General features: G+C 40.5%; 1 protein-coding gene across 5 annotated transcripts in view; it reads left to right on the top strand.

The window, feature by feature from the left end:
* Positions 1-19,420, top strand: part of ADAMTS10 (ADAM metallopeptidase with thrombospondin type 1 motif 10) — a 296,280-nt gene that overhangs the window by 230,686 nt on the left and 46,174 nt on the right. For all 5 annotated transcript variants that reach the window (XM_072113884.1, XM_072113881.1, XM_072113882.1 and 2 more), the window contains 3 exons: positions 13,352-13,518; positions 15,139-15,265; positions 15,351-15,480. In XM_072113884.1, coding sequence (XP_071969985.1) covers positions 13,352-13,518; positions 15,139-15,265; positions 15,351-15,480 — 424 coding nt within the window. The remainder of the gene's footprint in view (positions 1-13,351; positions 13,519-15,138; positions 15,266-15,350; positions 15,481-19,420) is intronic.

Here is a 19,420-nt window from a genome sequence, read left to right as displayed (position 1 = left end):
AACAAAAGGTTGTCATTAATGGCACAGCCTCAGATTGGTTCAGATTTACAGTTATGTAAGATAGTTTAAAAGCAGAATTTCAGATAACATTTTCAGTAACTGTAAGCTTTAAAGTAATAATCACATTTGAGTTTAGTATAAAATACAAAGGATGCAGAGGGACTGGCGTTGGGAAGAGGACCATGGAGTTTTACGGATGTACGACAAGAAAGCCAATATAGAGAAACGAGATAAAGAGCGCAGAGAACTCAAGTGAGATCTTTTAAAAAGGACACAATTACTTAGGGAGTGACTCTCACCTGATGTAGCTGTAAAGAAAGGGTATCATTTACATAAAGTGGTGGAGCTGCTGCCCACGGGACAGGGGGGGGGGGGTCCGTTCATCCAGAGTGACTGTGGCAGCGGTAAAACAGAAATCCACGAGATGTTGTCCCCATCTTATAAGCGCTGCTTCACTCAGAAATCTGGTTGCAGTATACATCCAATAGAATAGCTGGCTTCATGCCACTCGCCAGCAGAAATTCTGTGTGTGTGTGAGCTCATCTTGGAATGCAACGGGAGGGCTGGAGGCAGAGTGGAGATCAGTACAGCATCAGACAGGAGAACAATATGTCTTCCCAACCCTAAAGTTGTTCTGTGTGGTCTTATATTGATTGGTGTATGTCTTTCCTAATCAAGTCCAATCAGTTTAATCAAGGAGGATCATAAGGAAATCTAATAGAAATCGAATAGAAGGGTCTGAATACTCATGACCATGTGAGATTTCAGTTTTTCTTGTTGAATATATATCTACATTTCAGTTTTTTCGGTCAAGATGGGGTGCAGAATGTATATTAAGATCAAATTCAGCAATATATTCTGAGCCCCAAGCACTGGAGCAGGATGAAGTAGCGTTCAACGCGGAATCAATATCCAAGGACAGTGTTGCTGGTCCAATGCTGGTTTATTTAAATGCTATGCGTTTCGTTCCGGGTACCCGGACCTTAGTCAGGCATAAAATTCATTACAAACAAAGTTGTTTATACAGATAAAAGGTATCAAAACAAGGCGCCGGTGATAGGTTCTGGTCACATGGTGACCGGTATATCTCAGTTCACCGGGCGGCTTGTGGAGATCCATAATACACATTAAAAATCTTACAGAAATACATTTGGGTTATTCTAAAATATACAGGACAATATTTACACTTCATTATACAAATATATTTTGTGGAGGTGACAGACTAGTTTGTTATGTCTGTGAGTTACCGTATGAGGCGTATGGCACGTGTACCGTTGCTAGGCGGCTGGATGTTCTACGGAAGCCGCAGAGGGACAAAAACTATTTACTACTAAGCCCTGTTGTAATCAAGAAGGTATAAGGTTGATGCCGTTGCCAAGCGACTAGGATGCTCTACGGGAGCCGCAATGGAGCAAGGTGCCTAACGTTCGTGTGGAGATAACAGGTGTATGTAACGGGATGGATTTTTGGCGATGTGGTAGCGAGAATACAATGCACATGAGCTGTGCTGGGGGTACGAAGTGTACATACGGAAAATTTTGACCCTATCTAAATGGTGAGTGGTGTTACACAAATTCAATTACTTCATTTAGATCGTGTGGATGAAGGGTATCCAACTTAAATATCCAGTAGGATTCCCTACGATTTAGTGTTTTGACTATTTCTATTTTCTTGCGGGATCTGTTCAATTGGAGTGACTTTGATGGCTCCAAAGTCCCTCTCATGTTCCAGATGTAGATGTTTAGAGAGACTCTGTTTCAGGAACCCTATTTTTGACTTATGCCTGTGGCCATTGGATAGTCCTTTCAACGTATTGAAGGCCCCAGGCACAGTCCACCAGGTAAATAACATAATCCGATGCGCAGGACAGGGTTTGTTTTATCCTGAAGACTTCTCCTGTTTTGTTGGTGCAAAATGATGTAGTTTTGTGGTGGATGATCTTACAGCAAAGGCATTTCTTGTGCCCACACTTTGTCACCCCCTGTGATAGGGTTTTAGTATTCTTATTCTTCGTGGTCTCATTTCTTCACAGAATGCTCCAATGTTTATTGAGTGTTTTTCTTATTTCCTTGTTCCCTCTGTCGTAAGTAGTAAGGAAATTTAATGAGTAGCGTGAGCCGCTGCTCATAGGCTGTTGGATCTCTTTTCTTTTAGGTATTAGACACTCACTTTGTGTCCTATTTTTATTTAGATTAAGGGCTTGATCTATCAGAGGTAAAGGGTAGGTTTTCTGTCTGAATTTTTCTTTCATATCTTTGGCTTGAATGTCATAATCAGCTGGATTGTTACAATTCTTTCTCAGCCTGTGAAATTGGCTGAAAGGGACATTCTTAAGCCATTTTGGGTAGTGGCCACTGGTATAGTCTAGAAACTAGAATATCTTGCTAACAAAACCTTCCTACCCATAGACCAAAGAAAGTTTCTTGCTGAAAGCCTTCTTTTTGTTCTGAAGCATAATTTCTTTAGTTTTGAGGACAAACTATATTTACAGAAATGCGGTACAGCAATGGGGACTCGAGCCGCCCCAAGCTATGCCAACCTATTTATGGGGCGGTTCGAGGACTCCCATATATACAGCACTCCCCAATGGCTGCAAAATATTAAAGCTCTATTCTTTATCTGGCAGGGCTCGGAGGAAGAAGCCCTGAGGTTTGTCGATACCCTCAACTCAAATACATGGGGCCTATCCTTTACTATGAAAATCGAGAAAGATGGACCTGGAGCTATCAAAAGGAAATGATTATATTAACACCAAAACACACTTCAAAAAGGTAGATAGCAACAGATTTCTAGACTATACCAGTGGCCACTACCCAAAATGGCTTAAGAATGTCCCTTTCAGCCAATTTCACAGGCTGAGAAAGAATTGTAACAATCCAGCTGATTATGACATTCAAGCCAAAGATATGAAAGAAAAATTCAGACAGAAAAACTACCCTTTACCTCTGATAGATCAAGCCCTTAATCTAAATAAAAATAGGACACAAAGTGAGTGTCTAATACCTAAAAGAAAAGAGATCCAACAGCCTATGAGTAACGGCTCACGCTACTCATTAAATTTCCTTACTACTTACGACAGAGGGAACAAGGAAATAAGAAAAACACTCAATAAACATTGGAGCATTCTGTGAATGGACCCTTTTCTAAAAGATATAATTTCTGAACAAGCTGAAACCACTTTTAGAAAAGCAACACTGATTAAGAACATGATCGCACCGAGCAAATTAAGAAGTGAGACCACGAAGAATAAGAATACTAAAACCCTATCACAGGGGGTGACAAAGTGTGGGCACAAGAAATGCCTTTGCTGTAAGATCATCCACCACAAAACTACATCATTTCTCTCCAACAAAACAGGAGAAGTCTTCAGGATAAAACAAACCCTGTCCTGCGCATCGGATTATGTAATTTACCTGGTGGACTGTGTCCTTCAATACGTTGGAAGGACTATCCAAACCCTAAGGGTACGTATGAATGGCCACAGGCATAAGACAAAAATAGGGTTCCTGAAACAGAGCCTCTCTAAACATCTACATCTGGAACATGAGAGGGACTTTGGAGCCATCAAAGTCACTCCAATTGAACAGATCCAGCAAGAAAATAGAAATAGAGTCAACACTAAATCGTAGGGAATCCTACTGGATATTTAAGTTGGATACCCTTCATCCACACGGTCTAAATGAAGTAATTGAATCTGTGTAACACCACTCACCATTTAGATAGGGTCAAAATTTTCCGTATGTACACTTCGTACCCCCACCACAGCTCATGTGCATTGTATTCTCGCTACCACATCGCCAAAAATCCATCCCATTACATACACCTGTTATCTCCACACGAACGTTAGGCACCTTGCTCCATTGCGGCTCCCGTAGAGCATCCTAGTCGCTTGGCAACGGCATCACCTTATACCTTCGTGATTACAACAGGGCTTAGTAGTAAATAGTTTTTGTCCCTCTGCGGCTTCCGTAGAACATCCAGCCGCCTAGCAACGGTACACGTGCCATACGCCTCATACGGTAACTCACAGACATAACAAACTAGTCTGTCACCTCCGCAAAATATATTTGTATAATGAACTGTGATATACCGGTCACCATGTGACCGGAACCTATCACCGGCGCCTCGTTTTCATACCTTTTATATATGTAAACAACTTTGTTTGTAATGAATTTTATGCCTGACGAAGAAGGTCCGGGTACCGGACCGAAACGCGTAGCATTTAAATAAACCAGCATTGGACCAGCAACACTGTCCTTGGATATTGATTCCGCGTTGAAAGCCACTTCATCCTGCTCCAGTGCTTGGGGCTCAGAATATATTGCTGAATTCATACCACTACCGATCAGTCTACCCCTGGGCTGATCCAGGTAGAAAGGAGAACGGCGCCAGGAATCCTTTATTTTATTCTATATGCACATGTATTTGTGCTACAAGGTGAGCACTTTTAAACTGTTCTTTTAGACCTTTTGCAAGCAGCTTTTACAATATCACATGAGGAGAGCGCTCCTGTCTTTTTTTGTCTCCCTTCCCCCATCTGGAGATCTGGGGTCGGTATATCTACTGATCACCTACCCCCGGTCCCCCTCTCAGGTATCATTCACATTAAGATCAAAAAAGTTCTTTTTTTGCTCATTATCAATTTACTGCAATAAAACAAAGAGTGAAAAATTTTTATACCCACTGTAAATATATATACATACACACTATACACATTACCAACATACCTTTACAATACTGAAAATATCACAGTAGTGAATGCATCACATACATACATACATATATACCAGATGGAAATAGACTGCACAGTACTATATAGTACTAAAAGTGAATTATACTCTAAGGCTGCCATAAAGCAGATTTAGACATTGGTTACTGAATAAACCATGTGTAGCTTCTACCTTCTGCCTCTGTGATGGACTGGACTTCAGCCTTATGGATTTCTTGGATATGTGAAGTCTTCTGTATCAGTTATAGAACTTTGATAACTGCTGCTAGCCATGGCTTATTACTACAGAATTCACTGCCAGATGTCTTCAGCTCTGTTCACCTAAAAATACCACAGTAACTTACAGTATACTGTCGTCTGGATTAAAACAAATCTATACATGGCCACCAATAATTGTTATACAGTAAAACATCCCTTAATGTACAACATACCCATCCCTTCACTAATTTATACTTAGCAGTGCCCCTAATAATTTCTGCACCTCATCAGTATGTAAAGTAGCAGAGCAGGACCTGCTCACCAATCCATATATAGTCAGCAGTGCCCCCATTAACTAATGTGTAGCCCCGGAATTCCCTTATACATGTACTGCCCAGAAGTGCCTTACCTTCTTATTTATGAACTCCTCAGCAGTACCTATACATGTACTGTGTAACAGCCCCCTTAATTTTATACTGTACTATGCCCTCCCCTTGTAAAGTATATTAACTGTCCAGCACAGAGATCCCATTATGTACTGTTCAGGCCCTCCCTCTTATATATTTACTGTCCAGTAGTGCCATCCCTCATGATATACTGTCCAGCGGTGCCTTCTACCGGTATATATATTTTACAGAAGCTGAGCCCATGCGATCGCTGCGGGATCCCGGCGGTGCGCAGTAGCCGGGATCCTGCAGTAACAGCCGGGATCACGACTGTCGCGATCCCAGCTGTTTAACCCTATAGACGCCGTGGTCATAGTGACCGCGGCGTCTAAGGTGCATAGGCACGACGATCGGCACCATGGTAACCTGAAGGTCCGATAAGGACACCAGGGCTGCCCATAGTAGCTGCCTGCTAGGATCGTGCACTGTGCACGATCTAACAGTGCAGCTGTCAGCCTATGCAGAATGCATAGGCTGACTGTAATATGCTGCAATACATTAGTATACAACATATTGAGTATCAAAATGTCCGTAACAACCTGTACAATAAAATAAAATTGTCACTATACCCGTACAGTGAACGTCGTAAAAAAACACAAAAAACTCACAAAAATTATGAAATTTTCACATTTTGACCGCATAAAAAGCGCACAAGTAAAATTTACCCCAACATGATACCAAGAAAAAGTACAGCTTGTCCCGCAAAAAATAAGCTCTAAACCAGCTCTGTAAACAAAAAAATGTAAATGTTCTGCCCATTGTTACTTGGCGAAACAAAAACAAGCAAATTTCTCACAAAATGAGGCCTATATTCTGCAAAACAAGTTAACCATAAAAAAAACCATATAAATGGGGTATCGCTGTAATCGTGATGACCCAGAGAATAAATATAACACATTATTTTTATGGTACGGTGAACGTCCAGGGAAAAAATGCTAAAAACCAAAAAGAAGAATTAATGATTTTTTTAACCACCACCAAGAAAGAGTTAATAAAATCTGATTATTAGCTATTAAACCCCCCCATAAATGATGTACCTGAAAAGTGGATCTCATCCACAAAAAAAAATTATCCCCCATATGTCCAAATTACAAAAAAAATAAACATTTTATAGCCTGTAAAATGTCACAATACAAATCTGCTCTGAATGGCGCCTCCTTCCCTTCTATGCCCGGCCATGTGCCCGTGCAGCAGTCACCACCACTTATGGGGCACCCTCATACTCGGGAGAAATTGGGTATCAAACTTTGTGGAATTTTTCGTCATTTAATACTTTGTAACGGTTTAATGTTTGGCCAAAATTACTATATTGTCTAAAAAAAATTACAGCTTGTAAATTACACCTCCATTTTGTTTTAACCCCTGTGTAGCATATAAAGGGTTAACACACTTCTTAAAGTAGATTTTTTATACATTGAGGGGTGTAGCTTCTAAAATGGCATGATTTATGGGGTTTTACTGTTATTTAGGCCTCTTAGTCACTTAGGCCTGAGCATGTGCCTCTAAATAAGGGTTTTGGTGATTTTCATAAAAATGAGAAAAATTCCACCCACAATTCTGAACCTCCTAACAACCTAAAAAAGAAAGAGGATGCATAAAACAGTATGCCGATATAAAGCAGACATTTGGGAAATGTTAGTTATAAAGTTACTTGGGTGCTATGACTATCAGCCTGAAAAGCAGAAAATTTTGAACTTTTGAAATGAATAATTTTTTTACATTTTTGCCGGCGCTTCATCCGGTTAACTTGAGTGCAATGATACAAACAATCCAGCAATATATACCTACAATGGACCACCCACTTCATAAAGAAAAGCATAGGATTGGTAACCATATTGGGATGCTACTAGTGCACTGAACTGTCTGCCAGATATTCCCCAGCCAGTGATCATTAGTCTGGTAATTAAACAACCCAAGGAAATGTGTGTTTTATTGGTGGATCCCTCCCATGAGCGGACATAACAGTTAAGAACGAAGAGATGGTACATGTTCAATATCTGCGGAAAATAGTGATTTTGGATCTAAATTATGGCATGACCTTACATGTTTGATTAATCTGGGTGCTCCATTACCAGTTTTTATCGATTTTAGTGTATGTGTTCACTAAATTGTGTATTCATTCTTTGTATTGTTTTTCCTATATACAATCTTTTACAGGTGCAGAAGACCACGTAGCCTCCACAAATAAACCTTTTTGTCTTCAAAAAGTGTAATTTCCCTTAGGTGGACATTTTTTTAACCAAGAGTCTTTACATGGATTGAAATTACTTGATACTAACTCTGTTCTTAGAGTTCTACCTCTTTAAAAGGTTATTAAAGGGTCATGCACCACTATTTCTTTAAGGTCTTTATATATGTACTAATAATGTGTAAATTTTTTCTAATGGCCATTTTTATTTTTTCAGGTTGAGGGGAAAAATCAAAAGAGAAAGCAAACTGAGTGCTTCCTTAATTCACCGATTTTTGTCTTGTTTGTCCACTACTGAGCTTTTGTTTTATTGTTTCGACTCCCTATTGCCCTCTCATACGCCTTTTGCATCAAGGCATAGCCCCTGGCCCTTAGTCATCATCTGCTTGTGTAAAAAAACCTTGTTCTCCCTCCGGTTCGTTACTCAAATTAGAAAAGGAAACACGATGGTGCAGCAAGTTCACAGTTGTTAAAAAGATTTTTAATAAAAAAAACTAACAAACGTTGAAATATAAAAAGGCCTTAAGTACAAATACACGCTTGGTAATGCATGCCCGACTCAGAGTTTCGCCTAAGATGGCAGCCCCGGAAGAAGCCATCTTACTCCTAAAACTTGGTTCAACTCGTAAACTTTTTTGTCTCTCATGAATTTATCTTTTTTTCTTTCCTTTATTTCAGCTTGTATTGGGACCAGTTGCTTCTCCAATCCTTTTGTGAAGGTCATCGCTTGTAATGTTTGTCTCCTTCTTAATTCTAATTTGGCTTTACATAGTTTGAATGTTACATGATGCGCATCATCCCAAGCTTTTATAAATACTGCATCATCTTCAAACTGTGAGGGTGCCTTGTATGCTCTTAAACCCCTTTGAGTGGATGTATGTTTGCTCACCTCTGCCTTGGAGTACATAGGCAATTAAGTACATTAAGCAATAAAACAAAGAAAAGGTTTCCATTGGCTCATTAGCTCTTTAATTACCAGACAAATGATCACTGCTGGGGAATATCTGACAGACAGATCAGTTCACCAGTAGCCCCCAATATGGTTAACAATCATATGGTTTTCTTTAAGTGGGTGGTCCCTTGTAGGTATACGTTGCTGGATTGTTTGTATCTTTGCACTCAGGTTAGCCAGAGGCAAGAAAAGGTTATAGTTTGCTTGTAACCATGTAATGTCCTGCATCATGTCCTACCCTCCTCTCTTTAATTTTTCATACTTTGTACGAAATATGTGAGTATTTCCAATAAATGGATTAGTTAGAAGATTCCATGTGGTGAGTGCCATTCTACATTTCTTCTTATGTACAGTATCTACCAAGTGGTGTAAAATCAGTTTTCCATATGACAAGTAAGGTAATATCAGTATAACCTGTTGAAAGAATCCTTAATTAAATACTGTTAAGAAATGGGTACATGTCCTGTAGTAAATTGAACAAATGTATGCCATAGATCAGAAAGCTGCTATATTTTGGAGTATGGAATTGTATAGAAGAGTACTAGGTGTTACATTAGTTACTCACCTCTTCTGGATCCAGCATTGCCAGTGCCCCAAGTACAGGTCCACAAGTAGCTGTCAGGAGCCAAGGAAGGGGTTCTCTATCTGCATACAGCAGGAGCTGTATGCATTGGCCATGACAGAATCCTTTGTGTAGTCCTTGGGGTTTGGGCTTTGGATTGAATGCATTTCAAAAAACAACATGTGACTGTCTGTGCTGCAGACTGCTCAGCTCACAACCCCCACCTTTGTTCTTCTGCACAGCTTCTCCCTCCTGCTCCTTTACGGAGCTCACAGCCTGGTGAGCTGACATCAGTGAGAGAGGGAGGAGCTATACAGGAGCACAAAGGTGGGGGCCCAAAATATCACTCTCACGCCAAGTGTGCATGATTAGATGGGACACTCTGTTCCGGTCCATTTACTATAGCATTAATAAGGCCCAAATGACATTGATAGTGTGAGTGAGAGGTGGCCTGGGCCTTTTCTTGGCACTCAAGTCATCAAGTGCTGCACATCCTGGTGCAGTTCGTCCAGCTGCAACAGCGGAAGACAAGCGGAGTATGTGGGAGCGCTGGCAAGAATAAGTACTTCAGTTTTTTGTTTGTTTTTTATTAAATACCAACAGTCCAGGGGCCAAAAAAAGGTTGACGGGCACTGTATATAAAATGTATGGAGCCACCATATCATAATTAATTGCCTGCCATTTAAATTAACCCAGCCAAAATAAATACATAAAAAATATGATTTAAAAGCATCACCCCTATCCATTAATTGTTCTTTTCTATAGCTTCAGTGTTAAAAAAAATCAGTTTTAAACTTATATGCAACTTACCTGAGGTGTGTCGTGAATATAAAATTTTTCTTGATTGATAGGACATGCTGTATTGAACTATTAGATAGGGACCGTCTGCCAATAATCAACTACAGACATATACAGCTATGTTTACTTATTATTAGAGGTAGAAAAAGCTGTGTGAGTTCTGTCACATCATTGAGCACTTCATGTCATGTGACCAGTGTAATGTAATCTAAGGTCCTTAAACGAGTAACATTTGCAAAGTCTACCCCATGTATGTATTTGATCACATTAAATCACAACATGGCTTCATGGAGGCAAGGAGAGGAGTAGACATCCATGGAGGCATGCTGAATTTTTATGTTATCAAATATATACATGAGTTAGACTGTGTAAATGTTACCTGGCAAAGGACCATAAATGATATCACTAAGGTCACATGACTAGTTGAAGTGTTAAATGGTGAAGAGGCATTTAGCATGGGGAGGAGTAGATAAGAAGGGACGACTGAAGAGCACAATTTCTGGGTATGTGAGGAAAACATTTTTTTTTGTTAAAATAAGGGTGGCATTTAGTTGATAGGGCTCTATGGGAATCTGTCACTAGATGTATTTGTTAAAAATATGGTGACAGGTTCCTGTTAATAATAGTTTGTGTTCAGGGGTAAGGAGGTGAGCTGTATAATAATGTGGGAGTTCTGTATTTAAATTGAAGAGGTTTATAAATAATAATAATTAAAGGGTTTTGTCAGGGCTTTATTTTTTTTTAATGGCCACCCTAAATGCTGTAAAAAAAGTTGTACTTCAGTCCAGCAGTGTGACTTCTGTTAACTGCCCTTCACAACCATAGCATGCATCCACACTAGGTCCTGGTTTACACAGGCCACAGAAGACTCCGTGAGGGCTGCATACTACAGTCGTAAAGTTACCACTGAAAGAAGCCACAGTGCTGGACTTGAGCGCAGAAGAGTTTTTTTTTTTTTTTTATAGCTCTTGGAGCTCCCATAAATAAAACCTTACACTGATTGATGCATTTTATATATAATAATTATTTAGAGGGGCACTAAAACATGATGTCACCTGAGATTATGTTACCCTGGTCACGTGATGTTACTGCTGTATGCTGAGAAAGCATGTGGATGGGTTGCTGGATTCAGCGCGAGGAGGGCACACCCCCTTGAATTTCTATTAATATCTCTGAAAACCAGGTAAAATTATAAAGATGATTATATGGGGATCTGAGGAAAACCATTTTTAGCTAAAAGAAGGGTGTCAATTAGTTAATAGAGCTCTATGGGAACCCACCATTAGCTGTATTTGAAAAATGTAGTGACAGGTTCCCTTTAAATCCCTAATCAAAGCCACCACCAGCCAGAAAAAAGGGATTATTAACATCCCCAACATTAATTTCCTAACAAAACATTACCACGGCAGCCTCAGTATAAAAACCTACGCACTTGATGAGAATGAAGGAGAAAGGTATTCTCCTTCATTCTACTGCTCTATGGTTAGATATTGCCTGATCCAGGACTCTCCCAATATAGGTAATATTTCTATTTAGCAATAGGGTTCGCCCCCAGAATGAATTTCCCTGAGGAGGCACCCAGCCCGCATGCTGCAATTGGATCCACCCAAGTTAACCGCTTACCGACATGTGATGCAATACTACATCACATGCTGAGTGCGTGTGCATGGAGAGGGCTCATGGGCTGAACCCTCTCCATAGCCGATAAGTCTTTGCTGCATATTGCAGCAAAGGCTTACCGGTAACACCCGCGATCGGTGCCAGAATGGGCGCCGCCATCTTGCCGAGGTTCGTCACTCTATATGGTAGGATCGATCAGACAACCTAGGATTAAAATACCCTAGGAAATCTAAAAAAAATAGTAAAAATAAAAAAAAAGTTTAAAAATATAATAAAAAAAACAAAAATTCAAATCACCCCCCTTTCCCTAGAACTGATATAAATATAAATAAACTGCAAAAATCATAAACACATAAGGTGGCGACGTGTATGAAAATGCACGATCAAAATATAATAACGGTTTTTCAAAGCACCCAAAGTCGAAAATGGCACGTTTTTGCCATTTTTTAAAATATTAAAAATTTGATAAAAAGTAATTAAAAGGCCATAAAGTCCTAAAAATGATAACATTGTAAACGTCATCAAAAGACCCGAAAAAGGACACCTCCCAAAGCTCTGTGTACCAAAGTATAAAAAGTTATTAGCGCCAGTACACGGCATGGAATATTAAATACCACCATTTTAAAGTGCAATTTGTTACACAGAAAACAAGCCATCACACAGCTCTGTACATGGAAAAATAAAAAAGTTAAAGATTTTTGAAGGTAGGGAGTTAAAAATGAAAACACAAAAACAAAAAAGGGCAACGGCGGGAAGGGGTTAAATGACATACTGATAATCATAAATCTGCATCAGATATAAGCTTCTGCTGCAGACTTTTCCATAGTTGGTATAGTGCTTTTATTTACCTGCAATGTGTTGGTGACCTGTAGAGAGTAATAAATATATGTGTGTGTATATAATTATAAAGCTATATACACACACATTCATGGCAGGAAGTGGTTAGAACAGAAGGTGATCCGGGCAATTCAAGCTTGTTGTAATTTTACAGTAATAAGGTACTTCTGTCAGTTCATGACTACTACTGCGATGATGCAGGAAGTTGCTTAAATAACCCTTACCCCCAGCAAGTTAAAGGTCAAAGTTAAAGGGGTTGTTTAGGATAAGTTACCTTATATACTCGAGTATAAGCCTAGTTTTTCAGCACAAAAAATGTGCTGAAAAACCCAAACTTGGCTTATACTCGAGTCAAAAAAATAAATATATCTTTCCGGCGACCCCTGTATATCTTCTATGCGATCTGTCTGGCAGCGGCGGCAGGCTATATACACTGGGGCAGGGTGCGGCAGGCTATATACACTGGGGCAGGGTCTGTCAGGCTATATACACCGGGGCAGGGTCTGTCAGGCTATATACACCGGGGCAGGGGCTGGCAGGCTATATACACCGGGGCAGGGGCTGGCAGGCTATATACACCGGGGCAGGGGCTGGCAGGCTATATACACTGGGGCAGGGGCTGGCAGGCTATATACACTGGGGAGGCTGTGACCAATGCATTTCCCACCCTCGGCTTATACTCGAGTCAATAGGTTTTCCCAGTATTTTGTGGTAAAATTAGGGGCCTCGGCTTATACTCGGGTCGGCTTAAACTCGAGTATAATCTGTAATCTGTCATTTTTAATCTGTAACAGGGGCGGCTGTAAAAAAAAAAAAAAAACTTACACTAACTGCCATAGAGTTTGTTATACAGCGACTACAAAGGTAATGTTGTATTTACAATAGGCTGTGGCATTTTTTATATCATCGAAAAATATTATATTATTATAATTAAAAAATAAATGATCCCAGATAAACCCCTTTATGGTTTTGAAACACACAGTTGCTATCTATTTATCAGCTTTTTGTTTGATTTTTATAGCCCTCAAAACAGAAGCCAGCGATGAATACTTTATTAATGGCAAACTTCCACCAGACATACCAAAGAAATTTGATGCTGCTGGGACCTTGTTCCACTATAAAAGGCCTCAGGATGAACCTGAGTCTCTTGAAGCTTTAGGCCCTACTAATGCAACACTGATTCTTATGGTAAGAAGTTATTAACTGTCTAAATAAATTTAGACAAACTAATTGAAAGCAATACGTAACCCTATTCTGATGCAAGGGATGCATTTTTGGTTGCTGAATTGTTCCATGTCTGCAAAGAATCTTCTGTATATCATTTTATTCTGAAAGTTATATAAACAAGCAACTATAAGGCTACATTATATGGCGTGGAAGTTTAATCCATTGGAAATATTTGCATATTTATTTTTTTTGTACAAAAAGATGAACAGATGCAAATGTTGCACAAATATCTTTGCTGGTGTCTCCCTAACTCCACACACATATTTCCATAGAAAATTACGCACTATTAGCCCCCCCAACATGTTTCACCATATGAAGTGGCTTCATCAGGGGAAAGGGGATATCAATAATGACGGCATTATTTGTTTGGGGCTATGAAGACTATCTGGATCCCCACCATTGTGAGGGAGACTAATCCTAAAGAATCTCAGGAATTCATATAGCTCGATTAGGCCGATGATGTCTGAGCGATTGTACATGTGAGCAGTCCGAATCAGTCGGATCATCCGATGGCACGCACCCCAATTTGTGTTGCATGGAAGCGAGCACAAAAAAATCAATTGCGTGTGCCAGAATCCCAGCACAGACACTTGCTAAATACCTGTCCAAGCCGTGCCATCCCCGAAAAAGTTGCACAGTCCGACAAAAGTGTAGTGTGAAACCCTTAGTAAATGAGCCCCAGTTTGCACCAACTTTTTTTTTTCTGGTGAACCTTTAACATAGCATGTGTGAACAAATCTGTCGAACACTGCGTGATAAATGTGGTGCACGCACGGTCCAGTTGTGCATCGGAACGCCCCTTTCAGTGCAGAATTTTGGGCCGCCTCGTGTATAGTGTAGCTGTCTTGCCCCCACTTCACATACCCCCTGGGGTCTATGCGGAGCTCGACAGGCAGTTAAACGCCTTCCTACAGTTTAATAAAGCTACGGGCTTTCACCCAGTCTCATTTGTTGAACTGATGTAGGATTAGGGTGAAACTGAAGAAAAGCAGGAATGTACAAGCTATTAGAATAGAACAATAAAATAGCAGGAGAATGTTACATACATAAGATTAGCATATAACAGAAAACAAGCTGATACAGATACGGTCTGGGACCAAATATGACCGACCATGAGGTTGGGCCTATCTGTGCAATTACAGATATATACACTACACTTCATATAACAAAGTTTATACAGAGTGGTCCTATAACTGCTAGTACCTAGAGATTCTTATAGACAGTCTCCTTACCGGCTATACTACAACAAGGGTTAAGATAGATGAAATAAAGGGCTTCTCTCTGTGTAGACATGAAGGAAACTGCCCTTCTACCCACAATCATTTGTATCTGCATAACATTTGCCAGTGGGCAGCACAGTAGCCGCCAGACAAAAAGCTGGTACAAGGGCTTTAATAAATGTGGGCCTACATGTACATCTGTCATTTGCATAGACATGAAGGAATATGCCTGCTCTCATATTTGGGTGGTTTTTGTTTTTTTTAATGAAAATGTGTCCACTGGCAGTATGCAAAAAATGAAATCTTAGTGTAGACTATGGCCTGTGCACCAAGCATATCAAAATAACATTTTTTGTTTCAGGTTTTCATGAGAGAGGATTTATTTGGTGTCCGCTACAGATTTAACGCCCCTATCAAGAAACATACACTGAGTGGGTACAGCTGGCATCACTCCCCATGGACTACATGTACTGCTTTATGTGCTGGAGGTATAGTAGTAAAAGAACAAGCTTACAATAAGGAAAAAGTAAGTTATGTAGTTAATCATTATTTACAATGAAATTTTTTCTTCAGGGATACAGATGCAGTATGTTCTTTGCAAAAGAATGTCAGATGGATCTGATGTGTCTGAAGACTTGTGTGATGCACATGAGAAATTAAAGGAAAAGCAGCGATTATGTAACACTGAGCCTTGTCCCCCTGAGTGAGTGAGAGTGGGCTTTTATGATTATGGATCTTTTATGACTTAAAGTGTTTCTCTGGCTTCATATTGATTTGATACAAACAGTTAAAGGAAACCTACCACTTGAAGTGGCAGGTTTCAGATGGAAATACCGAGCACCAGCTCAGGGTGAGATGGTGCCGGAGCTTATTTTTGTTAGTGTTTTAAACCGCAGTATTGCGGTTTAAAACACTTTTTAAACTTTATAGCCGGTGCAGGGAGGTACGCGCTCAGCGCTTACCATGCGCGCGACCGTGCGCGCGGCTACATAGGAAGTGAAGGAGAGCCGCGCGCATGGTAAGCGCCGAGCGCATACCTCCCTGCGCCGGCTATAAAGTTTAAAAAGTGTTTTAAACTGCAATACAGCGGTTTAAAACACTAACAAAAATAAGCTCCGGCACCAGCTCACCCTGAGCTGGTGCTCGGTATTTCCATCTGAAACCTGCCACTTCAAGTGGTAGGTTTCCTTTAAGCTATCCGATTCCTCTTTTAAAGCAAAAATAAAAGTAAAGCCACCAAACTCCATATAGTTTGAGCAAACTGCATGGAAGAAGTAGTAGAAATAAATTATCCTGCAGTGTATTCCCAACCCTGTATACCATTTATATTCCTTGATTAAATATCAACTAATTCTGCTTTAATGGAATATTTAAAATAAGACTTTTTATTATTAACATTTATTTAAAAGCATGGGTATGTAACCATTTTCATTGGACAAATATCAGGCATACTAGAACTGTGACATAGGTAATTACTCAGAGTCTGTTGGAAGTATATAGAACATGTCAACTCCAATTCATGTATCACACTCAAGGTTAGTGTAAATACAGAGGGTATATTGTCCTGCCTCCCCATGCCTCTTTTAGTCCACCAGGATGTGCCCTTTATGAATCACAGAGGACTATATGCTTAGGTGTCTCTGAGCAGGGGCGTAATTACGGGGGTAGCAGCCATAGCAGCTGCTATGGGACCCACAGTCCAAGGGGGCCCAGCATCTTGCGTATTTCGTATGTTTTGGTTGTGTACATGCTGTATATGTGTGTGGTGTGTAGATTCTCTGTCTGTATATGGTATGGTATTGTATATATGTGTGTATTTGCTATATGTTATGTGTATATGCTCTCAAATAATTATATACCTTTGTGTATGCTGTATGATTATGTCTTTGTATATGCAGCATGTGTGTATATGGTACTATATTTATGTGTGTATTTGCTGTATGTATGTATATATGGTGTGTGTGTGTGTATATATTTTATGTTGAATGCTGTATGTGTAAATATGGTGTTTATATGCTTTATGTATGCAAGTATTTAAATGTGTGCATATATGGGTGTATAAATATGTGCAGGGGCGGACTGGGAAATTAAAATGGCCCTGGAAAAAACTACAAAAGTGGCCCCATTTTATGGGCGGAGTAAAAAACAAGTGGGTGTGGTCAGATTATGTGGGTGGAGTTATAACAGACAAATTGTTGGTATATGGCCTTACTACAAAACAGCAGTAGAGGGATATCCAAGTGGAGGGCTAAATGGCTAAAATATAACTTTTAATATTACATCACTATAAAAAACCACACTAAGTGCGGGTAAAGGGTCGGGTATTAGAACAGTAGTGTGAACTGAATACCTAGGCGGAAAAATACAACTGTAATCAAAAAAAGAGCAATAAACACCACCAGTATGCAATAGGTTACCAGATATACTGGTCATCTCCTACCATGATTCAGGTGTCTCCAAGCTCAACGGGTAGGAGGTGGGGGCGCCACGGAACTGTCCTGTCCCTAAGATCACCCCCTTAACTCCCGCCCTAACAAGGGCAGTCCACATCTGTCCTTGTTACTAAAGGTGTATGCCCCCTGTCAGCGTCAATTTCCCTGACGCGTTTCGTCACTTGACTCCTCAGAGGGATAGATACTGGTGTCGCCGTCCAATAGATTCGGTTAGGCGTACATGGAGCATATCAAATTAAAGAAGTTGGGTGAAGCACGTTATCCAACATTACTTCAAGAAGATTCTGCACATCTCCTGTCCTAGTGGTGGACTCTGAGATTATCAGTGCTGGCTGGCGGTGGTGAGCGCCATAGAACAGGCACTTCCGCCTAATAAAGACAAAAACCCCGCCTTCGCATCTTGTGATTGGGCGCACCCCCGTCCTACCTTCTCTGTCATAGGTCACGCCTATCGTTGTGTGCACTCGGCGGACCGTGTTGAAAGCAATCACTAGGACGGACCTGAAGGAAGACAAAGTCTCCGTGAGAGAGGGGGAGGGAGCTGCGCATGTAATAACATATATTACAGTTTATTTGCTGTTTCCCTATTTATCTGCAGTGTACTAGGTATGGCAGGGTTTTTATCGGCAGGTATCGATAGACAACAGTGGCTCTCTGAGGTAAGAGATGTGTTTTCTGAAAAAGATCTGATACAAAAGAAGTACACACCCTCCTTTCAGTCTGCGTTTAAGGACCTCACCAAGATCTATAAAGATCACTGCGCCTCATGGTGGGAGGTCCAAAGCTTGGAAAATTACTTGAAAAATAATATTGTACCAAGGGGTCTTCGGATAACCCTGACACCAGGTAACAGACTTAAGAGTTGTTCTCTGACTAAGAAATGGGAAAAAGAAGCAACTGCCAGCTCATTGCGATTTATGAATATCCTACTAGAAGAAGAGAAAATAAATCTCGATAAGCTGGACAAAAAACTGCAGGAACAGATCGATGTGGTCAAAAAATTTGAGACTGAACCAGATTTTAGTAACAAAGAGACTACCCTAAAAAATATAGTGGATAAATATCAATACTTCCTTAAGGAGAGGAAACATCGCCAATTTATCAGAGATCTACAGGATTTTAAAGAAAATAAGGTTTACTCGGTCCTTAGTCAGCGGTCCCAATCCCGATTCACTGATACCGAAGCTTCATCAACAGAAGCCGAGCTATCAGATGGGGAGGGCCCCTACAAAGACAAAAAGGGATGTAACACTAAAAGGGGAGGACAGAGAGGTGGCAGAGGAGCTGGTAGAGGCTCAGGGGCACGTTTTTTAGAGAACCCTTACCCCCTCAGAAGTCGGAACATACCGGGGACTCTACCCGTTCCCCCCAAATAATTAATCTTTCACAAAGGACACTTCAGGACAACGAGATGGCAATTCTATCTAAAGGCCTCTCGTTCGTCCCTACCTCTGATTTTGACGCCTTCACCTGGACAAAGGATGTCAATCTCTTTGCACGAAAACTCAGTTGGCAAAGACTATTTAAGAGACAACAAGACAAAACCGCTAGGGAAATGGGGATCCCCTCTGATATGGTCCAGGATGTAAGACTTCTAGAAGGTCTTGCACGGTCTGACCCTATACAGCCAGGACAGGGACCTTTCACCACACTGAAAAACAAAAGCACCAAGATGCCACCGCAGGGGGACGTCTCCTGCATTGATGTCTTTGTTGAATTAGTGTGTGAGGATCTGAGACAACTCCAACCAACAAAAAAAGTATACAACTGCACTAAGGAAGAGATGTCAGCATTGTGCGAATTAGAGAGGGACCGCAATATCACAATAAAGCCTTCGGATAAAGGCGGTAACATTGTTGTGATGGATACGCACAATTATGTTACAATGTGTAAGGACCTATTGGGTGATAGGACGGGCTATGAGATTTTGGGCTCTAATCCAACAGCCAAATATCTAGCTGAACTTAAAACTATCCTCACCACTGCTAGATCCCATGATATAATTGGCGATGATGAACTCTCCTTTCTTACCCCAGTCACTCCCACAATGGCAACATTTTATTGTCTTCCCAAAATACATAAAGGGGTTACACCCCTCAAGGGAAGACCCATTGTTTCAGGGGTGAACTCTTTTAATCAGAACATCGGGATATATATTGACCAAATTTTACGCCCCTTTGTCTTGTCCCT

The sequence above is a fragment of the Engystomops pustulosus genome, chromosome 1 (assembly GCF_040894005.1).
Source record: "Engystomops pustulosus chromosome 1, aEngPut4.maternal, whole genome shotgun sequence".
In the NCBI taxonomy this organism is placed as follows: domain Eukaryota; kingdom Metazoa; phylum Chordata; class Amphibia; order Anura; family Leptodactylidae; genus Engystomops; species Engystomops pustulosus.
The sequence above is the reverse complement of the archived record's forward strand: the minus strand, read 5'-3'. Positions and strand labels throughout refer to the sequence as shown.